This window comes from Ambystoma mexicanum, chromosome 1p, assembly GCF_040938575.1.
Source record: "Ambystoma mexicanum isolate Mex_15411 chromosome 1p, UKY_AmexF1_1, whole genome shotgun sequence".
In the NCBI taxonomy this organism is placed as follows: domain Eukaryota; kingdom Metazoa; phylum Chordata; class Amphibia; order Caudata; family Ambystomatidae; genus Ambystoma; species Ambystoma mexicanum.
The window spans coordinates 299,737,987-299,761,333 of NC_090921.1; the positions used below are offsets into that span (position 1 = coordinate 299,737,987).

Consider the following 23,347-nt stretch of genomic DNA (forward strand, 5'->3'; position numbering starts at 1 on the left):
AACAAACTTCGAGAGGTAGAAGAAAAAGGAGAAACCGCCCACCAAAGAGAAAGGGCTCCAAATCCTCACAGTCAAAAAATAAAAGTAAACGTTACAAAGGGCTGAAACAAAGCAAAACTGCAAAAGAAAAAGATAAGATCCAGGGAAAAATATATTCCGATATGTCTAGTGAGGAGCAAGACACCACTGTGGGCGACTCTAAAACTCCTCCTATTGGCACAAAAAAAAATAAATTCAATACAGGAAAGGGAAACCAGAAAGCCAAAATCGACATCCCTAAAAAAACCAAACTTATCAAAGACAAACAATTGGACGATACAGTTCCAATAACAAAAGCAAGTATTGGCTTACAAACAGAGGAGCTGACAGGACAAAAAAAAAACCATCCGAAAAAGAAAAGCATAGAGATTGAAAAGGACCGGGAAAAAGAGGTAACTCCGGAGGAGACACCAAGTAAAAAAAAACTTGCTGCTCAACCTCAAAAAGGAAATATAGCTAAAGCAGTCAAATGGGCTCCAATTTTCACACAAAAAATAGGGCAGCAGGTAGCAAAAAGATCGTGTGGGAGCGGCTCTGCCATAAATCAACAGGAAAACAGGAAAATTGCCCCCATCTTTCTAACAAAGAAGCCGTTGGCTTTCAAGGACTTAAGTATAACCCCTTCAGATGCAACTGCTTCAGCAAACAGGCTAGGGGGAAATATACCTGAAATAAATGCTAACCAAGCCAAAAATGGTGAAGGGAAATTCGTCAAACTTGATACTGAGAGGCACTACGAGGGGAATGCTGAAGGCACCCACCCACCCTCCGATACATGCAACAAACCATCCGAACACACAGCAATGGGAAATGGAGATGGAAGGATTTGGCTGCGACTGCGTTCAAACTATGGCCACTACAAATCCTTGAACCGGGGAGTGATTTTGAAATTATTACAAAAAATAGGAGATCTCCACTCTATAACATCTAATGACATTGAAAGCGTGAAATTCCCATTGTCATGCGATCCATTTTTGGTTGAACTCATCATGACCTCAGAGACCGCAAAAAATGACATCTTGCGAAACTCAATAGAGTTAGAATCCTATGGACTGGAAGTTTCATACTGTAAGAAGAGAAATAACATCATGGCCAAACACTGCATTCCCCCACGCCCATACAAAGAAACAATATATCAAAATGAGACAACCAGCACAGAGCAAGGAAGCTTAGAAAAAGACCTCAAAACAAAAGAAAACACCCTTTTGCTCTTACCAGACATACTGTCAGAAGTTCTGAAGAAGCTGGGTCTGGGCTCACAACAACTTTAGAAAGAACCATGTTAATATCTTTAGCTGGAACACAAGAGGCTCTAGTGTCATTAGAGGCAAAGAAGCAAAGTCATACCTATTCAATCAAGGGGACGCAATTCTCTTACAAGAAACTTGGTTGGTCAATCCGTTATACATCGAAGGGTACATGGTCCATTGTCTGTCAGCCACACAAAAACCACTGGGCCGGCCCTCAGGAGGCTTATTAATAGCATTAAAAAACCAAGTCTTTAAAAATGCAAAGGAGATATGGAAAAATCCCCAGGGTATTCAGGCATGCAGAGCTGAAGTATCTACACAAGGAGCCACTACAACTTGGGTCTTTGTAAATATTTACTGGAATCCAGCAACATCGAAACTAGACTGCTTTTTAGAGAATTTAGCATTTCTATTCGAACTACTAAAAACAACTCTTGTCACTAGTAATATTGTGGTAGCTGGAGATTTCAACACGAACTGCCTTTATCCCCCAAAAGGAAATTGCGATCGAGCAACCCAGAGGAAAAGCAATCTGGGAAAACAATGGCAGGATTTTATGGAGCAATGGGACCTTCACATGATAGTGGGCTCACAGGAGGGTGTAAAGGAGCCATACATAACCTGGAGAAGAGGTAAATCTTCCTCAGCCTTAGACTATATCTTTGTTTCAAAAACTCTGCTCGCTTTGCCCTATACATTCAAAACGATACAGGAGTCTGGAAGTGATCACAGCAGACTGGAGCTGTCACTCGAAAACTTTATGACCATAGAAGCTGAACGAGAATTACAGATACTAGAGGGGAAGAAAGGTAAACTTAGAGTTGTAAAATACAAAGATGGGGGGACTAACCTAAATGGAAAACTTAAAACGATTCCCGATCACATATGGAAATCACAATGCGATCCACACCGTTTTACCAACTTCCTATGGGCAACTTTAGCACCTAAATACCTAGCGGGAGAAGTCAAACAGAAACATCTGCACTCCTTTGATGAATCTACACAGAGAAGAAAAAGAGAGCACAGGAAAGCGTTACGAGATATAAAAAAGGCAGGACTTTCAGTGGAGGAGACGATAACTGAGAGAAGAACTCAAAAAGCCAATTACAAATCATGGTTGATTTCGCATAACGCAATTCGCATGCAAAATGATGGTGAGCATATACTCCAAACACTTAGAGCAAAAAACAGCAAGAACTTCTGGGAAGTAATGAACCAGTTTGAAGGGGATCATGCACATTCATTATGTAACCTAGTGTCAGAAGATGGCTGGGTGAGCTACCTGACAGAGACATTTAAGAGCGACGAAACACGCGAATTTAGATCCAAATCAGATATCACTTGGCATCTTAACTTCTGCGAAGAAGATATACAGGAAATTATAGCCAATTCCTCATCATCAAAAGCCTCGGGTTTAAACGGCCTGACCTATCAGGCACTGAAAAGCGAACCATTATTGTGGTCAAAGCTATTATCCGCTCTCTTCAAAGAAATATTAAAGCAACGAACCTTTCCTGCATCTTGGAAAACGGCCCTCATAATTCCTTTTTTCAAATCCGGGGATCGTCGCAAACCAACGAACTATAGACCGATAGCATTATTGGACATCGAAAGCAAAGTCTTCATGAGACTACTACTAACTCATGTCTCGAAATGGGTCGAAGATTTCAACATTCTATCACGTTTCCAAACAGGTTTTCGCAAAGGCCATTCAACATCTATTAACGGCCTGATTCTCAACATCTTGAATGAGCAAGAGAGAGGGGGGAAAAAACAAATGCTGTACGGAGCCTGGATAGATCTGTCCAAAGCTTTTGATCAGGTGGAACGAACCCTACTGTGGGATAAACTCCGGAACTGGGGAATTCCAGAATCTCTTCTGTCAATTTTGGTGGAACTTCATAAAAACACCAACCTAAGAATACGGCTCGATGCAATGGGGCACCTGTCCAGACTAGTGGAAGTTAACAGAGGTGTACGACAAGGGTGTCTGGGGGCACCTCTGTTTTTCAACTTGTTCCTGGCAGACATGGCCATTTTCTAGAAACAGCTGCTCTGATAAGCCCAATACTAAACGGGAGGAAAATCTGCTGGTTGGCATACGCGGATGACATAGTTCTCCTCGACAGAACACCAATTGGGCTACAACACCTTTTGGACAAACTGAACGAATACGTAGGATTAAACAAGTTAACAGTAAACCCATCTAAATCAAACATCTTGATTTTTAAACATCCATTGTCAAAAGTAAAAAGCATAAATTGGTCCATGGGAGGAGAACGGATCAAAACAGTAGAAACCATAAAATATCTGGGTTATAACATCTATGCACATCCAGCGACATACAAAGTAGAAAATGAAGTGGCAGTTAAAATAACACAATTTACATCACAGATGATCAAGCTAAATTATAAATTCTGCAAGTTCTCTATTTTGCCTCTGGTAAAGTTTTACTTCGCCAATGTGGTTCCAGTCGTGCTATACGGTCTAGAAGCAAAACCGGATCTCTGGTCCATAAACTGGGACAACCATGAAGGCCGCCTCTGGAAAAGAGTTTTGGGTCTTCCAAATTGCGCCACTCTAAAAAGCCTAAGATTTGAACTAGGCCTAAAATCTTTAAATTGTATGGCTGATTGGAAGCTCATTTCATTGTTTAGGGAAATAACACTTAGCAAGGATTCGACGTTGTATGGCGACCTCAAGCATGAAGCATCATTGAAAAAATCCGCTATCCTCATCTCGTTGGAACGGAAAACTTTGGAAATACTAAAAAAACTGGATCTGAACGAAGAGACCTTGGCTCTAAACCCTCATAAAGTTAAATGTAGACTAGAAGAACGGGACTGGATTGAAACAGTGGAGAAAATACGAGAGGACCCAACCCAAAATATATTTTTGAAGGGAGAAAAGAAACTTGGATCACTCTCATGTTACCTACTGAAATCTCCAAACAGAAAACTGTGCTCAGACTTCCTCAGAATGAGACTGAATCTCGTCCACTGTGGGGCGGTTCTGGCAAGACGTAACCAAGGGCACAAGGCAATAAAATTATGCTCAATTTGCGTAAACCCTGCCAAACAAACGCTAAAACATATCCTAATGGATTGCGAAGGCACCTGGCTTCAGCGATTAAGATTCTTCAGAGATCTGGTACGGAGGGAGGAAGACATAGTCACAGACTTCCTCTGGGACAGAATAATCTCAGGGAAAAATGCTGCACTTACGTTTGCAGCAATCCAGGTGCTAATAAAAAGTGGGTTGACAATCTAACACAACGATCCAAAGGATAGAGGTACCTAAGTAGGTAATTTATAGGACCAGAAAAAACTTGGCAGGGTTGGTGGATAGTAAGAAACCTTAACACAAACTTTTATCTCTTTTTTACCTAACGCAAATGTTTTATATTACCTTCCTCTTTTGTAAAGGCTTAAGCCAAAACAAATAAAAAAAAAAAAAAAAAAAAAAAAAAAGATCAACAATGACGTTCTAGGAGGGAGAGTGTCAAGTTGCGTCGAGGAATGGGAGTCAATTACGACAGATCGGTGGGTTCTGGACACGGTGAGACTGGGACATTCCCTAAGATTCAAATCCAGACCTCCAAGACGTCCACCGATACGCCTGTCTCAACCACACCTAAGCGTCTTGCGTCGAGAGGTTGCGCTCATGCTAAAAAAAGGCGCCATCGAGTTAGTCCCTGCTTCGCAGAGAGGCTTAGGGGTTTACTCACGCTGCTTCGTAGTAAAGAAACCAAACGGGAAGTGGCGCCCCATCCTCAACCTACGGGACCTCAACAAAACCCTGCTGAGTCAAAAGTTCAAGATGCTTACTCTACAGGAAGTAATCAGATCGGTCCAAAAGAACGATTTCCTGGCGTCTCTGGACCTCCAAGATGCGTATTTTCACATTCCGGTGCGCACTCACCACAGGAGGTTCCTGAGGTTCCTAGTCGGCCAAACACACTACCAATTTACTGTGCTCCCTTTCGGCCTGAAGTCCTCCCCAAGAACCTTTACAAAGTGCCTAGCACCCGTAGCAGCCTGGCTGCGGAAGGAAGGGCATCACGTTTACCCGTACCTCGACGACTGGCTCGTGAGGGGATCCTCCCCAGCGTCGACCAACGACAGCCTATTGACCACCTTGCGACTGCTACAGCGTCTGGGATTTGCAGTGAACTACGAAAAGTCTTCACTAAAGCCCTCGAAGAGCTTGAAGTTCCTAGGTGCTCAATTCGACACCCACACGGGACTAGTGAAACCATCCCTGGAAAGGTTGTTGAAGATCAAACACCTGACAAGCCAACTTCGTTTACAGAGCAGGTTGTCAGTAAGAAAATATGCGGCTCTCCTCGGCTCCATGGCATCGTGCATCCACCTAGTCGCGAACTGCCGGTTGTTCATGAGACCTCTACAGGAGTTCCTATCAGACAGATGGAAGCAGGCCACAGGCCGCTGGTCGGACAAGATAATAGTCGACGACGAACGAGTTATCAAAGCCCTCCGATGGTGGAAAGTGGCGCGCAACCTGGACAGAGGGGTCCCCCTGCAGGAGCCGGAATTTCAGAACACCATCATTACAGACGCCTCTCTGTCGGGCTGGGGAGCACACATGTCACGTCACCAAACCCAAGGCAGGTGGTCGTCGACCGAATCTCGCCTACATATCAACGTCCTGGAGCTAAGGGCGGTGAGATGGGCCCTGAAGTCTTTCCTCCCACACATCAAGGGGTCAAAAGTAAGAGTGCTCACGGACAATACGACAGCTATGTTCTACCTGATAAAACAGGGTGGCACCAGATCCAGGACCCTCTCGAAGGAAGCTCAAAAGATCTGGCATTGGGCTTTAAAACACCACGTCTCCCTAGTGGCATACCACCTACCGGGAGCGAAGAACGTACAGGCGGATTCCCTGAGCAGGACTATGTCACAAATACACGAGTGGGAGCTGGACTCCACTCAACTCGGGGAAATCTTCGAAAGATGGGGGACCCCGTCGATCGATCTCTTCGCCACGGAAAGAAACCGAAAATGTGTTCAGTTCGCGAGCAGATGGCCCCAAACAGGCTCCCTGGGGGAAGCGTTCTCGTTTCCGTGGACAGGCAAGTTCCTCTACGCCTTCCCTCCATTTCCCCTCATACGGAGGACGATCCAGGGGATCCACAGGTACAATTGCCGGGTCATCCTAGTGGCCCCGCGCTGGCCGAGGCAACCATGGTTCTCAGACCTCCTTCATCTGTCGCTGGATCAGCCGATACCATTCAGGAAAGTGCCGAACCTCCTGTCCAGGGACGAGGGGACCGTGTGGCACCACAATCCGGACAGCCTGAACTTAACTGCATGGCTCCTGACTTCTCGGAGTTCGGGAACCTAAAAGTCTCGACTGATTGCCGAAAGATTCTGCAGGCGGCCAGGGCCCCGTCCACTAACAAATCATATGTAAGCAAATGGAAAAGGTTCTGTATATGGTGTCAAACACAACAAAATATACAACCTTTGGAAGTAACTCCGGAGCAAATCCTCCCGTATCTTCTTCATCTTGCGGAGAGCGGACTGTCATCATCGTCAATCAAAGTACACCTGGCGGCTGTTTCGAGATTTACAAGAAGAAGACAGTCCCCTCCACTATTCAGTGACAGGCTAGTGAAGCATTTCATGAAGGGTCTGTTTAGAACCTTCCCTCCGGAAAAACGGTTCCCACCGTCGTGGAGTCTGAACACGGTTCTAGCTGCCTTAATGAAGCCTCCCTTTGAGCCAATGTCCTCTTCATCTCTACAATTTCTATCTTGGAAACTCGCGTTCCTAGTTGCCATCACTTCGGCTAGAAGAATATCGGAACTACAGGCACTGGTCATAGACCCTCCATATCTGAGGTTCTTTAAGGACAAAGTTATTTTATCAACTAACCCTTCATTCATCCCAAAAGTACCGTCGGTCTATCATAAGCACTCGACCCTGGTACTCCCTACTTTCTTTGCATCTCCTTCCTCGACGGCGGAGAAGGCTCTTCACACTCTGGACGTCAAAAGGGCGCTAAAATTTTACCTGCAAAAAACGCAAGATATCAGAGCCACCAGACAGCTATTCGTCGCCTACGGCCCCTCGGCTAGGGGTAAGGCTATCTCCAAACAAGGTCTGGCTCGCTGGGTCTCCTCGGCGATTACCCTGTGTCATTCCAAGGCCGGGAGACCTCTACTACATCGTCCCAGAGCCCATTCCACGAGATCGACATCTTCCTCCGTGGCTCTATGGGCAGGAATTCCGCTGACGGACATCTGCCAGGCGGCGGCATGGTCTGTTCCGCACACGTTTACGCGCCACTACTGCCTGGAAAAGCAGCACGCGGATGAGGTACAAATGGCAAGGGCAGTGCTTCGCCACCTTTTTCAATGAGGTAAGCCAAAGTTTCAAGAATAATGCTGCCTATTATTTGGCCTCAGCTGTTTTTTCAGAGTGTATACATGAATGTACATAGTTTATTGACCTAAACATAATGGTCGGGTAGATATATGCGCAAGGGGTGCATACTGAGTCATATGACATAGCATTGTATGGCGGAAATCCGTTTCGTATCAGTATAATAAGTTGTTGCTTACATACATGGTATAAACGGTAGTGTTTGGGGGTGTCTCTACGAATGTAAGTTACATTGCACTCTCACCTCCTTCTTGATGTTACTGCTTTACAATCTATTCTAAGCATGTGAATCCATGAAAGATCCAATGCTGGAGAAGGGAGTAGTTTCTTACCTGTAACTCCATTTCTCCAGCATTGGTATCTTTCATGGATTCACATGCGCCCTCCGGCCTCCCCGGACTGCAATGTGGAAGATTGGTACGTAAGCAAGTTTTCCCCCGTTATCTTGGAGGGGTCGAAATCTGAAGGGACCCGCGGGGGCGGGGCTTATATACCATCACGTCCAACGGGGCGTACGTGGGCGGCCCCGTAGAGGACGCAGACGGGGATAGGGCAGAAGTTTTTTCCTATTGGAAATGACTATATATATGTGTACCGAGGGTTCCCAGTCTGACGACGGGGAATATTCTAAGCATGTGAATCCATGAAAGATACCAATGCTGGAGAAATGGAGTTACAGGTAAGAAACTACTCCCTTTCGACAGTCCGAGTGGAGGAATTTATTGTTGCATTTTCCCCAAACTACTTGGATTCACAGACCGCTCAACCCCAAAGACTGCTCAGATGGTGTGCTCCAGGAGTTTTGGGAAAGTCTGCCTTTTCACCCATGAGCTGTCATTCAAATGCCCCATAGTTGTAAGGGTTCATGTATACTGCAGGGGTCAGGTGACCGACATGACCCATAGATAAATTGACTTTTAGGCCTCCGAAACAACAGAGCAGACTTCTCCAGAAACAGTATAGTACCTTCATGGGTTTGTGGTCCGAGAAGATGTGACGGTTTTGAGTACATGTCCAATATTCATTTATTGTCTACATAGCACATTTATGTGGTTTGTTAAATGACCTTGTTTATATTCTTGTTACAGCTTCCTGCTATGACCAGCTTCTATGAGTTCCAGAAAGAGGTGCAGCACTTGACAGACCGCAATACCAGCCCGTCCCAGGGGGTGTTGGAAGCTATTACACGAATTGTGTGTGGGCCCAAGGAATCTGGGGGGCTCAAAATCCCCTCTCTAAACTGGTATGAAGACAACGACATCAAGGCCTTCTTGGATCGCAGCAGCATGGAGCATGTAGAGGCATCGCAGGACAATACAACGGGTGAGGAAAGCAAGGAATCATCCCTGTGAGGGATACTGGTTCTCTATGCAAACGGGTGCTTTGGTGCAGAACCAGGCAAATGAAATAGTCTTGCAGGTTTTGATGATGCTTGGCTTTACAAAGAACTAAAAGCAGTGTCCAGCATTAAAGGGAGGAAAAGGAAAAGGTGATTAAATAAAAGGGGAAGGTTGAGGGGCTGCTTAGGTGTAGGAATTAGATTTTCTTTAGCAATTTGGAACCAACACATGCACTGCTTGTGTCTCCTCAAACTCCAAAACAAGTGGCATACCATGTCTCGATGCAATGCGTCTCGAGCCACATTGCCTTGCCTGCCATTGTGTTTTGCATAGAATAGAGATAGATATATATATATATATATCTGAGGCTTGTGGAATCTGCTTAGATCACATGCTGTGCATAGGCCGACATCTAGTGGAAGCTGCGGAGTATTACAGTTTGTTTTTCGAACCTCGAAAATGGGCGTCGACACAGGGCGTGCCAGTAATACTATCCCTAGTGTGACGTCCACTGTACCCAAGATCCCTCACGCGTCTAGGATCCTCAGATTGTTTTTTTCCGCCATACTGGTCGGAAGCATTTTGCAGAGTCCCCTGGCCTTAGCCATACTTTTGCTAAAATATTTATTTATATCCTTCCCCATCCCAACGTCGAACTTCGACACTCGACGCCGGCTGGAGAAGAAATCGACCGTCGGCTGCTGCACGACGGATTTGGGCCTCGGATGGCCTCGGCCTGGGCCTTGGAAGGCCTTTGGCCTCGGCCCTGCAAGTAGGGAGAGTGGGGGGTTGGACATACTCTACACTCTTGGTATATAGGTACACCTTATACATTTCCTACACTTAACAGCCCGCTGCCTCAAGGTGCGTATGGAGGGTACCCCTTTTCAATTCTGCCCCAAGTGCAATCGCAAATACCCTTGGGTCGACAGGCACGCCACGTGCAATCTCTGCTTGCCGAGGGACCACCCCGAAGCGAACTGCAGAGCGTGTAGTAGGTTTAAACCTAAGACACTTGAGGACCGTTCGACGAAGCGTTGGGCCCACCACGCCAGGCAGGCGGCCATGGCAGCGGAGGGCGCCTTCAGCGAAGGCAGCAACGCCGTACTTTTGGAGGGTGAGGGCATTACGGCATCGAAAGACAGCCGAGCGCAGGTCCCCGACCTTGGAAGGTCGTCCGGCAGGGCGGCTATGGGGAAGACCCCCGGCGACACAAGCGCTTCACACACCACACACACTAAACACATGAAGTCCAACCGAGATTCGACGATGTCGAGTTCTCGGAAAGAGGCACAAACAGAACGGTCCGATTCGGTGTCCTCTGGGCGTTCTTGATCGAGATCGCCGCATGACTCCAGGCAATCATCCACTCTTGCCAAGAGTGCCTCGCTCCCTAGGCTAACAGAAGTTCGATCGTCGGAGGACGAAGACGACTTCCACCCCCAGGCCGCGCTCCAGGAGTCGGAGCCCGCAGACAAGAACAGCGAGGCCCCACGCTCGAAGGTCAGGGACTCTACCCCCGATCCTCGACGCCACGCGTCGAAAACCTCCGGAGCCACAAAAGGACAGGGAAAACATTTTTCCACTCACGGGGAGGGGGGAAAACAGCAGAAGAAGCAGCCTTTGCACTCTTCCACACCTGTGAAACACACCACTCCCCCTAAACAGACAGACAAGACCAGGTCTGCTGATATGTCTAAAACCAGCAAATCTACTCAAGATAAATCTCCGAGACTTGCTGAGAGAGTCATTCCCAGTTCCAAAAAATGGTCGAGTGAAGACATAGATAGGGTCATGTCAAGGATGTCTTCTTTGGCTGACTTTTACGATAAAAATCCAGACCATTTCCTTTCGTATGATCCACAAGGGGCGACACCCTCAGGATCTAACGATCCTATCCCCCCCGAGTAAGAAGCCCCGGTTTGAGACACCGATGAGGTCTACAGACCCCTTCGAGGTACAACCATACTCACGACCATACTCACTGTATCAAGGAGAGGCTTCCTTTGGTGAGGACCAAGAATTTGGCATGGTAGAAGAGCAAACCGGAACGGGCTACTATGGGGATGATGAGGACCAAGAAGAGGAAGAGGAAGACCCTGAAACCTACAGAGTAGATTCCCCAGTAGAAAACAAAGCCCCGGTTACCGACTCCCCTGTCGATAACCAACCCCTCCTAAACGAGGTTCTCGCACGTGCAGCAGTACATTTCCATATTGACACCCACGGTGTCCAGGAGGAGAGGGACTTCGCCGAGGAGTTAGTGGGAGAAAGGAGGCCTGTTGCCCAGACCATCCCTATCCTTAAGTCCATTCAACGAAGAATAGACCCGTCCCTGGTGAACCCGAACCTCACCAGAGCAGTCAATCCCAGGGTTGAAAAACTTTTCAGGGCAGCCCAGTCTGACCCTCTCTATATAAGAGGACATCTGAAGCCAGACTCCCTAGTTGTCACTAACACTCGTAAGAGGGCTGGAACACCCTTGTCATCGTCCGAAGCTCCTCCCGACAAGGAGAGCAAAAAACTATATGGTTTTGGCAGGAAAGTAGCCTCAACGTCCGCCTATCAAGCAAGGATTGCAAACCCCATCACCCTGTTGGCCAGCTACAACTGCCATCAGTGGGAAGAAGTCGCGGCACTCATAGCCTCTGCTCCGGAACCTTTAAAGGGCCAGTTAGCTCAGATTTCCGCAGAGGGTAGAGCCGTGTCTGGTTGCATTTTGAAAGCAACCTTTGATGCCGCGGACAACGCAGGCAGATAGATAGCAGAAGGCACTGTTATCAAGAGACATGCGTGGTTACGGCAGTCTGGTTTTAAGGCAGAAACCCAGGCATCATTGTTGGACAAACCGGTGGAAGCCGATCTGTTTGGTAAGGCGGTCGAGGACGCACTGAAGAATGCCAAGGACGAATACGAGACACTCAAGTCCCTTGGCCAGTTAACCAATAAACCCCCTAACCAGAGAGGGAATAGTAATTTTCGTCGCACACGCGGCCAAAATTCCCAGAGAGGATCTAACTATTCCCAGGGGCAGGGTACACAGTGGAACAACAGCCAACAGTCTATCCAGGGTTACGGCAGGGGTAATAGGAGAGGTCGTGGTAAAGGCAGAGGCAGCCCCAGCAAAGGAGGCGGCACGCTTCCACCAAAGCAGTGACGCTCAGTTCAGGGTCCCTTCTCACGCAACTCCAGTAGAGGGACGCATTTCCAACTTACCCAGGCTTGGGAAGGGATCACATCAGACAGATGGGTGCTGTCAACAGTATCCACAGGGTACTGTATAGAACTACTGCAGCGTCCCAGGAACCATCCTCCACGACAAAGAGTACACTCTTTAGAACATCAGAAGATTCTCCTCGAGGAGATCGCCATTCTGCTAGAAAAGGACGCGATAGAACTCGTCCCGGGACACCAGGTAAACAAGGGTATTTATTCAACTTACTTCCTTGTGCCAAAGAAAGATTTGACAATGCGCCCAGTATTGCACATACGGCCTGCCAACAAGTATGTCAAGCCCCAAAAGTTTCGTATGACTACGCTACAAGAGGTAATCCCCCTCCTAAAAAAGGGGGATTACATGGCAACCTTGGATACGAAAGATGCCCATTTTCATATTTCCATGTTCCCAGCGCACAAAAGGTACTTGCGCTTCAAGGTGGACAGTCGGCACTCCCAATTCAAGGTACTGCCCTTCGGGATAGCTTCAGTGCCAAGGGTACTGGCGGTGGCGGCTGCACACCTACGCAGGGAGGCAATCCCGGTGTACCCTTATCTGGACGACTGGCTCATAACAGGGGAAACCCCAGTAATTTGCAGGACAAACATTCAAAGGACTATCGACCTCCTCCACGAATTAGGCTTCTCAATCAACGAGAAAAAGTCAAGCCTGGTGCCAAGCACCTCCAAACAGTTCCTAGGAGCAATCCTAGATACTCAAAAGGGGTTGACATTTCCTTCAGAGGAAAGAATTCGGAATTTACTACTACAAATTCCGCAATATCAGTCCGGTCACCAAATATCGGTACGCAAAGCAATGCGTTTACTGGGCATGATGGCATCATGTATTTTCTTTTGTAGGATTGACCCAGTGGTCTTCTACCTCCTACTATCTTTCAGTAGAGAGCACCCACAGGCATCAATTGAGGTACTTGTCCCCCCTTTTTGTGATGCCACTGTTCATGAATTTTGAAACTTTCTGATGTAATTTGCTACTTATGAGCTGACTCTCTGCCTTTTTGTTTTTTTACTTCACAGATGCTATGAACTTTTCACTGTTAATTGTTGCCCTCCAATTGTAACTTTGTTACGTTGTCACAACTGTACCTCCTGATGAATGTTCCATACTTACCTTAAGGAACAGAAACATGTCAAGATATCACTCTGTATGATAACCAGAGTTACACATTTTTGACACATTGATCCTAATTGAGTAGGGTACTACACTATTTGTCTTATATGTACCCATTTGTGTTCATGTTGATACAGTGTTTTTAACTAGCTATCCAGCTTGTCACGTAACCCCTGTTCTAGTTCGTCTTTTATCGTATATCTTAAGTTTTGTACTGTGGACCACAATATTTAATTGGTTGTTTTTACCCTTGTAATTTACTATTCAAACTTTATACTTATTTTTTAACTGTGACTGGTCCCCTTGTCAGAGCACACCTATCCTTGTTGTTCTGTATTTCTGGCATCTACACTATAGCTTTGTCTCTCTTTATATATTTGGCGTCATGTATTTACCTGGTCCCCCACGCGCGCCTGCGCATGCGTCCCATGCAGGAATGGTTGGCGAAACAGTGGTCTTGGGCAAGTGGTCAGTGGGACAATCTAGTGGTCGTTTCGCCAACACCAGTACATAGCCTTCACTGGTGGACAAGAGAGAATCTTGCACAGGGAAAACCCTTTTACAATCCCGAAGTACAGGCAGTAGTCACTACCAATGCATGTCTGACGGGGTGGGGAGCTCACCATCTCCACCACACAGCTCAGGGTCTCTGGTCTCCCTCAGTGGCCAAGTACCACATCAACCTGCTAGAGCTTCTGGCAGTATTCAGAGCGCTTCAAGCGTTCGAGCCCCACCTACTAAACCTATCAGTGCAAATCTGGACGGACAGCACAACAGCCATGTTCTACCTGACCAAGCAAGGAGGGACTCGTTCGCCAAATCTGTCCAAGCGTGCCCAGAAAATCTGGATATGGGCACTCAGACGGAACATCTTCCTGTCATCACAACATGTTCCAGGAAAGCTCAATTCCCTAGCGGAATCTCTGAGCAGAGACTCCCTCCCAGAGGAACACGAATGGGTTCTACACAGAGAGGTCGTAGAAAATATCTTCTCTCAGTGGGGTTTCCCCACTATAGACTTATTCGCCACAAGCGAAAACAGACAATGCCCAGGATTTGCATCCAGGTTCCCCCAACCAGACTCCCAAGGGAACGCCCTGTGGATGAACTGGTCAGGGATGTTTGCGTACGCTTTTCCACCAACTCCTCTCATCAGGAAGGTGGTGAACAAGATGAACAGAGAGTCGATGATGCTCGTCCTAGTTGCTCCCATGTGGGCAAGACAACCGTGGTTCCCACACCTACGCAGGATGGCGGTGTGCGAGCCCATCAAACTTCCAGCCTGGTGCAACCTACTGTCCCAGCACCAAGGTCAAACAGTGCATCAGCAACCCAACTCAATGAACCTGGCAGCATGGCTCCTGAGGTCATAGAGTTTGGACATCTCAATTTACCACAGAGGTGTATGGACATCCTAAAGGAATCTAGGAAACCAAACACAAGGCACTGTTACTTTGACAAGTGGAAGAGATTTGTTATATGGTGCCAGAGTAGACAAATCAACCCAGTTGATTGCACTCCTTCCACTATTGTTACATACATGCTCCACCTGCTAGACGCAGGATTGGTTTTTAACTCACTGAAAGTACACCTGGCAGCCCTGTCGGCATACACCACTTCCCATAACAAGGTCTTGTGGTGGAAAGTACCAGTAGTTAAAGCCTTCATGGAAGGAGTAAAGAGACTTCACCCTCCTATTTCAAACCCACCACCAGGGTGGGACCTTAATGTGGTGCTATCCAAGCTCATGGGACCCCCTTTAAAGCCCATGCATAAAAGCAGTCTCAAACACCTGACTTATAAAACGGCCTTCTTAGTAGCCATTACTTCTATAAGAAGGGTCAGTGAAATTCAGGCTCTGTCAGTGCAGGATCCCTTCTTTACTGTCCATAAAGACAAACTGGTTTTACGCACACACCCTAGGTTCTCACCTAAGTTTATATCTAAATTCCACGTAAACCAGTCCATCGAGCTTCTGGCTTTCTTCCAGGGCCCTCAAAGCTCGGCTAAGATGAAACTACACACCCTAGATGTGCGTAGGGCGGTCCTCCACTATGTAAATAAGACCAGACCGCTAAGAAAAACAGATCAACTGTTTGTCTCCATAGCTACAGGCAGAGAGGGGAATCGCGTCTCTAAAGGTGCCATCTCGAAGTGGATTATTAACTGTATCCAGCTGTGTTACTCACTCTCTGAAAGAACTCTGCCTTTCATGCCAAGAGCCCACTCTACTAGAGGCATTGGGGCCACTCTGGCTTTCATTGCAAATGTACCCCTTGACACCATTTGCAAAGCAGCTACTTGGAGCTCTATTCACACTTTTACTCCGCATTACTGCATTGACACCCATTCCAAGGCAGATACACAAGTGGGACAAGCGGTTCTAAGACACTTATTTGCTCATGACCCTTCTCACATCCCACCTCCTTCTTCAGGTACTGCTCGCTAATCTATGCACAGCATGTGATCTAAGCAGATTCCACAAGCCTCAGAAGGGATACATTACTCACCGTAATCGTTTTTCTGATGCTTGTATCTGCTTAGATTCACATGCGACCCACCCTTCCTCCCTTCCGAGAGAAGGCGCATGGTTGCTGTAGTCTTACCTTTCTATCTATCTGCTTGGATTATCTGTACTCGCGCTACTCCTCATGCTACCTCATGTCAGAAAAAATACAATCTGAGGATCCTAGACGCGTGAGGGATCTTGGGTACAGTGGACGTCACACTAGGGATAGTATTACTGGCACGCCCTGTGTCGACGCCCATTTTCGAGGTTCGAAAAACAAACTGTAATACTCTGCAGCTTCCACTAGATGTCGGCCTATGCACAGCATATCCGTGGAAGGACCCGCATAGCGTGTACAACCAATGTGTTCCCAGGGCTCACTCCAAAAAACACTGCTGGGAGTGCAAGTTCTTTTGTCCTAAAACATTGAAAGACAGGTGCACTAAATGGTGGGTGGCGTAAGTCATGCAAGCCGAGGCTTTATCAAACATCCCCACCGGCGCAGAGGAGTCTGAGGACGAATAGGGCAGCTACGGCAACAAAGTGATGCCAAAGACATAATAGGTGCAGCCCCCTTCAGATGCAGCCAATTAGGAGCTGGAACTGGCTGGAGTGTATGCAGTAGAAGCAGAATCAGAAGGAAGAAGGCATGGGGTTGGCAATCCAGGAAGAATTGGGTGAACCAAAAGGACGCCGGGACGTTGATGCAGATTTCACCTGCTTGTCCTGTGAGGATCTTGTTCCCCCAAACTCTGATGTGCAGAGGCTGTGCAGCGGAAAGTGTGCAGGGAGGCTGCCTTTCCCCATGTGAGCCTATTTGCAGAGATTGCGCAGCAGGAAGCATGTCAAACAGTGGTGAGCAGTAGCAAGATAGGCTCCTTAATAGAATTACATGACCAGAGACGCCTTCAGCAAGGAAGGGTGTGAGTCCCAAGTGAAGCCAGAAGTTGTAGAAGTGGTGCAGCACACAGAGCACTGCCGGCAACAATATCCAGATTTAATAATTACTTTCTTAAGAGCAGAAGTGATGTGACGTTATTTTTTCAGTCTTTAACAATGGGACATTTGAATTGTAGCACTCGCGTATGATCGGATATTTTCGCTTTCATTCGCATGAAGAGCGAACGCTATGAAAAGCAATTGTTAAACTTTAAACTCTGTAAAGCAAATGAAGAAGTGGTTTCGTGTGCCTAATTAAGATCTAGGATGAAGAGACCTCTGAATCTTTATTAATGCAGTCAACAGTTACTACCAAAGAGAAGTCAAGTGTTTTTGTATTTGAAGTTGGAGAGATCATGCATTGCCCAAGCCAAGAATGAACAAGGTATTCCCCAATTGAGACTGAAACCAGCCTTTCCTGAAGCCAGAGAACAGTCTAAACAGCACTGTGAGTCAAATAGAACTTCAGCATATCCTAAGATGCAAATGTGCAAGTATTACCTGAAGCCAAGTGAGTGGCAACAATGCTTCTGAGTAATTATTCTGGCTAACCGTGGCAGAGGGATAAAGGCAAGATTGTGGAAGGGAAACTTGCTAATTATAAACATTTCTTTTGAAGTTGTTATAACCTACATTGCCAAAGACAGTAGTAAGAAGAAAGCAGTGTGTCCTAAAGGCAATTCTAGGTTGTTGCTGGTTGCAGACAGACAAGAGAGGCCAAGAGGCTGCCCCTCTGAAGAGGAAGGCTCAGAGGAAGAGTGCCTTGACTATTTGAAGGTGTTGAAGTACCTCAAAATGAATCTTTTTCTATCTGAAAACAGTTCCAAATTACAAAATACTGACGTTGTTGTGGAGTATTGCTGCAGATAGACAAAGGCAAAGAGGCTGTCCCCTCAGTTAGGAGGAAGAGTGGCCTTGTCTTCTTGAAGGTGTTGAAATACCCAGAAGTAAATCTTGCCATAACCAAACCCTGTTTAAAGTCACAAGAACTGAAGCTGTGGTGGTGTATTTGGTTGTCAGTAGATTTGAAACTTCAGTAGCACAAATGAAGGTGGAATACTATGAGGCAAGGCATTTAGGCCCTCATGGTAAATTCTTGTTGAAGTTGTTGAAGTGGAAGTAAAAGTGCTGTGAAGTCATCCGGACAAAGATACCTACTGTGACTCCTAATCTTGTAAAGAGAGCACTAAGAACTGTTAACCAAGGGCTGTGTTTCATTAACATTTACAGAAGTAGTAGTTCCTTTGAACTGTGGTAATTCTTCTTGGACAACTGGAAGTTGTGGAAAAGCATTGTGGCTGGGAATGACATTGATGCTATTGTGGTGAAGAGGGATGCTTTATCACAAAGAGGAGAAGCGTTTCTGTTATTGGAACTTTGGTTAAGACAACTTTGACTTTGAAGACATCAAGAACTGAATTGAGACTGTATTACATACATGGATTTCATTGTTTCTTTTTGTTGAACATTGGAGCTGAGATTACCTTGGATCCTGGAAAGGAGAGCTCACCTAGGTTACTAAGTGGTTGTCATAAGAGACTGTGAATATCATTCTTGATGTTATTTGAATTGCCATATATTTTCGTTGTGTATATGATGTTTAAGTGTGAGGGCCAGATATCCTGGGTTAGTGTTTCCCTTTAGTTTTGATAGGCAAGAAACTCCTCATCCTCGAGGCATTTGATAACATTTATGATTTTAAAAAATGTGCTTTTTTTTTAATAATCAAGTTGTCTGCCTTGCATTGCTGACCCCTCACACATCACCTGATGTTGAAGTTTAATCAGTCGTTCCTTCCCCTATAGATGACCAGATCCTCTATAATGAGTAACTTTAAAAAGCTGCAGACCATTTTCAAATTCAAACTAATGAGTGTGTAGAGGATACAGAGTATGTCAATGACATTCTTAATGAGAAAAAGTCTGTAGGACAGTTAATTCATTGTACAAGTCCATCACCAAATGCCTCAAACCTTCCTTGGTAACCCCCTCGCTTACTAGAGTAGTAAATCCATGTATTGAGAAATCCTTCAAACCTGCTCATACTGAACCTTTTGTATATAAGGGGCCACCCACATCAAACCCGATTTTTCTTGGTGGTAACAACCAAATTGAATGTAATGTAAGCTTATTTGTAAAGCAGAATCTAAAGGCCAGGGGCCTGTAGGTGCTGTCGAGGAACCAAAAGGTCGGGTAAACCCAAGAAAAACACCTAAAAGAGATGGGTTTCTAGCACTTTCCGAAACTAGAGGTAAAGTGCGGTTTCGGGCAAGGAAAAAGGCAAAGCATTCCAGAGAGTTGGGGCGAGGACTGAGAAAGATCGGCCTCCGATCCACACACTCTGGTAGCGTGGAACCTCAATAGCATTTGCAAAGCTGAGCGAAGACACAGAGTGGGCTGATAACACTCCAATTTAGTTTGTAAATAAGCAGCACCAGTATTATTAACTGCTCTGTGGGTAATGAATAAAATCTTAAACTCGATTCCGACCTTAACAGGTAACGAATAGAGTTGCTGCGGCATAAGTGCAGAATAAATAAGTCTAGGTACATCGAACGTCAGTCGCTGAATTTTGGAGAACTTACAGGCACTGAATCTGATTCTCTGTTTTCCCCAGGTAGATCCCCTTACAATAGTCTGTTGATCCAATGATCGATGCAGTGACCACCTTCACCCGACAGATCAAAGGCAGAAAAGAGAGATTTTTCCTCAATACGTTAAGTTTTGCAAAGCCGGTATTGCAGACTGCAGGGATCTGTGCCTCTCTCAAACCAAGTAGAAGAAGCTTCACGCCCAAGCTTTTTACTGGGTTGCTGATGGCCAGACAAGGGCCCAGGGAGTCTGGCCAGTACTCGGCACCCAGACTGGCTCCTGTTGTCTGAGAGCCAGTTACCAGAACCTCTGTTTTCAACCCGTTTAACATAAGCCAATTATTTAACATCCAGCTCCCTATTGCTGACGAGAAATCTCTAAAGATATTGGAAATGGGCAGGAACACCACTAGCGTCCGCAGAAGCGCCTCCTGATATAAAAAGTGAAGCAGCTGCATGCCCTAGCTAAAAAGGCTACAGATTATGCAGCGTACCAGGTCAAAGTTGCTAATAATGCAACTCTGTTACTAAGCTATTGTAGAGCACAATGGGATACTATCCGGGAACAACTAGACTCTGTCCAGAACCCTTCCGCTCTCAAATTCTAAAAACTGTGTCAGAGGGCAAACATGTTGCCAACAACATTATTAAAAATACTTTAGATGCCACGGAAGCAGCAGGAAGGATAGTGGCAGAAGGCACACTGCTCAAACGACACTCCTGGCTGCAGTCTGGAAACTCAAGCTACTCTCATTAACATGCCCATAGAGAGCAATGTATTATATGGGAAAGCAGTGGATGATGCTCTAGAAAATGGCAAACAAGAGCATGAGACCTTGACTTTTTACTTTATTTACTTTACTTTATTACATTTGTATTGCACAGCCATAGACCGGTGGGTGTGAGGGCGCGGACATAACAGAAAAACACGAACAAGCTATTCCAGGAGTACATGGGGACAGAGGATGAGATGCAGTGAATGGAGACTTAATTAAAAAGGAATTTTTTTTAGCCCTTTTAAAAAAATGCTCAATGACGATGAGTTTCTCAGGTGAGTAGGCAGGGCGTTCCAGAGCCTAGGGGCCGCACAGAAAAAGGCACCCAATGCGATTTTAGTTTTGGATCTAGGCTGGTAGAGAGATTTTGGTTATTAGAGCGCAGGTTTCTAAGACAGGGTTTTTCCCCAATATACCTTTGTAAATATGGGGGCATAGTTCCAGTACGGCATTTAAAGGTGATGACCAGTAGTCTGAAGGATATACAAGCCTCTACAGAGAGCCAATGCATTGCTCGACGAGCTTCGGTGACATGGGAACGACTTGAGCGACCAGCTATGACTCTTACTGCTCCATTCTGGACTGCCTGAAGTCTGCTAATGGTGACTTTACTAGCCCCTGCCAGCAGACTACAGCAGTAGTCCAATTTTGCACCCACAATGGCTCGAGCGATCGACTCTGCGTTCTGTTGGGAGATGAAAGGCCTCAGATGAGCCAGTAATTTAATGTAGTAGGAGGCGGATGCGACCGTGCTACCCACGTAGGCCTTCATGTTTAGCGACTGGTCCCGTACCACACCCAAGAATTTTACTTTAGAGAGGGTGGGTATTTGAACGTCCCCCAACTGAAAATGTTTATAAGCTGGGTCAATTTTAGCTCAGATGCCCTCAGAACCCACTACCATGAGTTTGTTCTTTCCCCGATTGAGTGCCAGGTTGTTTTGCATCATACAGTGCTCGATGATGGAGAAAATACGGTTGAGTTCAGTTTCATCCAGATCCTTACTCACCATGGTACTGCTACAAATGTCGATATGTTTACAGCTGCTACTGCCACTTATACTGTTGTGTACAGCTGCTCCTCCTCCCATCACAACACCACCCCTTTCGGCAACAACTCTGCTGCCAGTGCCACCACACCTACAACTATGCCCTGCGCATCTCCTCTCAACAGTGGCAAACATATATCCAACTACTACTTATATGGATGCTATCCCAACTTACATAGACATTACCCCTTACGCTGCAACCATGCCCAAGTTATACCCACTGAATAAAACCAATGCAGCCTCTAATCTGATCGCCAACTCATCTGCTCCTGTTACTGTGGCTTTCCCCAAAATAGACTTTGGTGACTAACAATCCTGCTGAACCAGCTCTCAATCTGGGCTTGTACAATGTACGCTCACGCCACGCCCATGCACTTGACATCCACAACCTTTTGATAGTTAACAATCTAGATGCCCCAGCTATCAAAGAAACGTGGCTACACGCAGCCTCAGCCCATGCCCTTTCCCTTGCCATCCCTCCAGGCTAGACTATCTTCAGGTGTGATAGACCTAACTCCAGAGGAGGAGGAACCGCCTGTATAGCCAAAGACTACATACGCATTAGGCAACTTAACAGTTCGCTCAATGAATCCTGTGACATCCTCTCTCTCACCCCCACCAACACAATCACAATCCATGTCGTCTATCGCCCACTTCCACAATCCCTTCGAGGAATACCTACTCCAGACACTAGGTCACAATATAAAGCTCTCCGCACAAGTGACCCTCTTGGAAGATTTAAATCTCAGCCTTAATGACTATACTGACCTACATGCCACCTCACTATCTAATTCACTAACCGCCCTAAGCTTCTGTCAACATATCAGCAACCATACACACACTAAAGGACACGCTCTAGACTGGCTAGCAGACCTCAATTGAGTCTAATACTCCATGTCCTTGGTCGGACCACCAGATCATTGCCTTCTCGATCCCTCATGACATGCAAACCAAACCCCCTGCCAAGCGGCTACCGCCGTAATTGGCTCGCAGCACCAGGAAGCTCGACAAGGAGAATCTTTCCTTGATGCCCTCAACACTGAATCCCTGAACGCATTAGATCCACAGATCCTAGCTGATCTCTACACTAATACACTAACTGTTGCTGTTAAGATATGATAAGATAGTTTATTTATATAGCGCCTATATACAATGTGTTTCAAAGCGTTTCACAACAAGGGAGGGAACAAGGGAAAATACAAAACATTCTTACAGGCCATGAACAACAAGAATGCGAAATTAACTATCGTACTCGGCCTAACGACATTTCAGATAGTGCAAGTGCTAAGACACAGATAGGAAGAAAATGGAAACAGACGGGCGACTACTGTACTAGGCCTGATGACATTACTGGTAAAGCCGGAGAATTACAGGAGGAGTGGGAGAGGGGAGGAGAGCGGAGGGGGAGGAACAAAACAAGCACCTATCGTACTGTCATGATCTCTGCTTCCAAAAGGTCAGGGTTTTCCCAACTCCCTTGGAAGCAGATCCATAACCCAGGTTCCGAGTGCCAACCAGTCCCAATTGGGACCTTTTGGACCCAATCCTGGCGCCAGTGGCACCAGGCTCATAAATATGCCCAGTCCCAGCGCTGGAAGCGCCGGGCTCATAATGCTTGGGTGGACTTACCTGCAGCAGACCATGCTGCTTACTTGCCTGCCAGTTGAGCCTCTGATCCTCTTCTGTTTGGAACTACTTTTCCTGTTGGGTGGGGCAGGAGCCACTCCCTAGATTCAGAACACTGGAACTCTTCTGGAAAGCAGGAACTCTTTTCTTACCTAGGCGTGGCTGTGGAAGGAGACATCTAAGCACTACAGGTGGCTATTTAAACCACACCCGATGGATGAATCTTGCTTTGCGTTATTCTGCATCCTCTGCAGCAGAACGCTCATCGTGTCTTCTGCATCTGATCCTGGGCCTAAGGAAAAAGGCTTACCATCCTGAATCCAGTCTTCAGCAACACCTATAAAGACAAGAAAGAACAGGTTAGCATTACGGTCTTCAGTGACAGCTCTTAACTTATCTGGTCCATCGGCTGTCACCAACGCCTCGCGCTGCATTCCGGCATCTGAAAGACAAAGGCTTACCTACTCTTCGT

General features: G+C 46.3%; 1 protein-coding gene across 5 annotated transcripts in view; it reads left to right on the top strand.

The window, feature by feature from the left end:
• The window catches only part of ABCA7 (ATP binding cassette subfamily A member 7), a 2,687,121-nt gene that overhangs the window by 797,875 nt on the left and 1,865,899 nt on the right, over positions 1 to 23,347 (top strand). For all 5 annotated transcript variants that reach the window (XR_011303245.1, XM_069647414.1, XM_069647430.1 and 2 more), the window contains one exon: positions 8,788 to 9,022. Coding sequence is in view for 4 of the 5 variants with exons in the window: in XM_069647414.1 (XP_069503515.1) it covers positions 8,788 to 9,022 (235 nt within the window). In the remaining variant the exon portion in view is untranslated. The remainder of the gene's footprint in view (positions 1 to 8,787; positions 9,023 to 23,347) is intronic.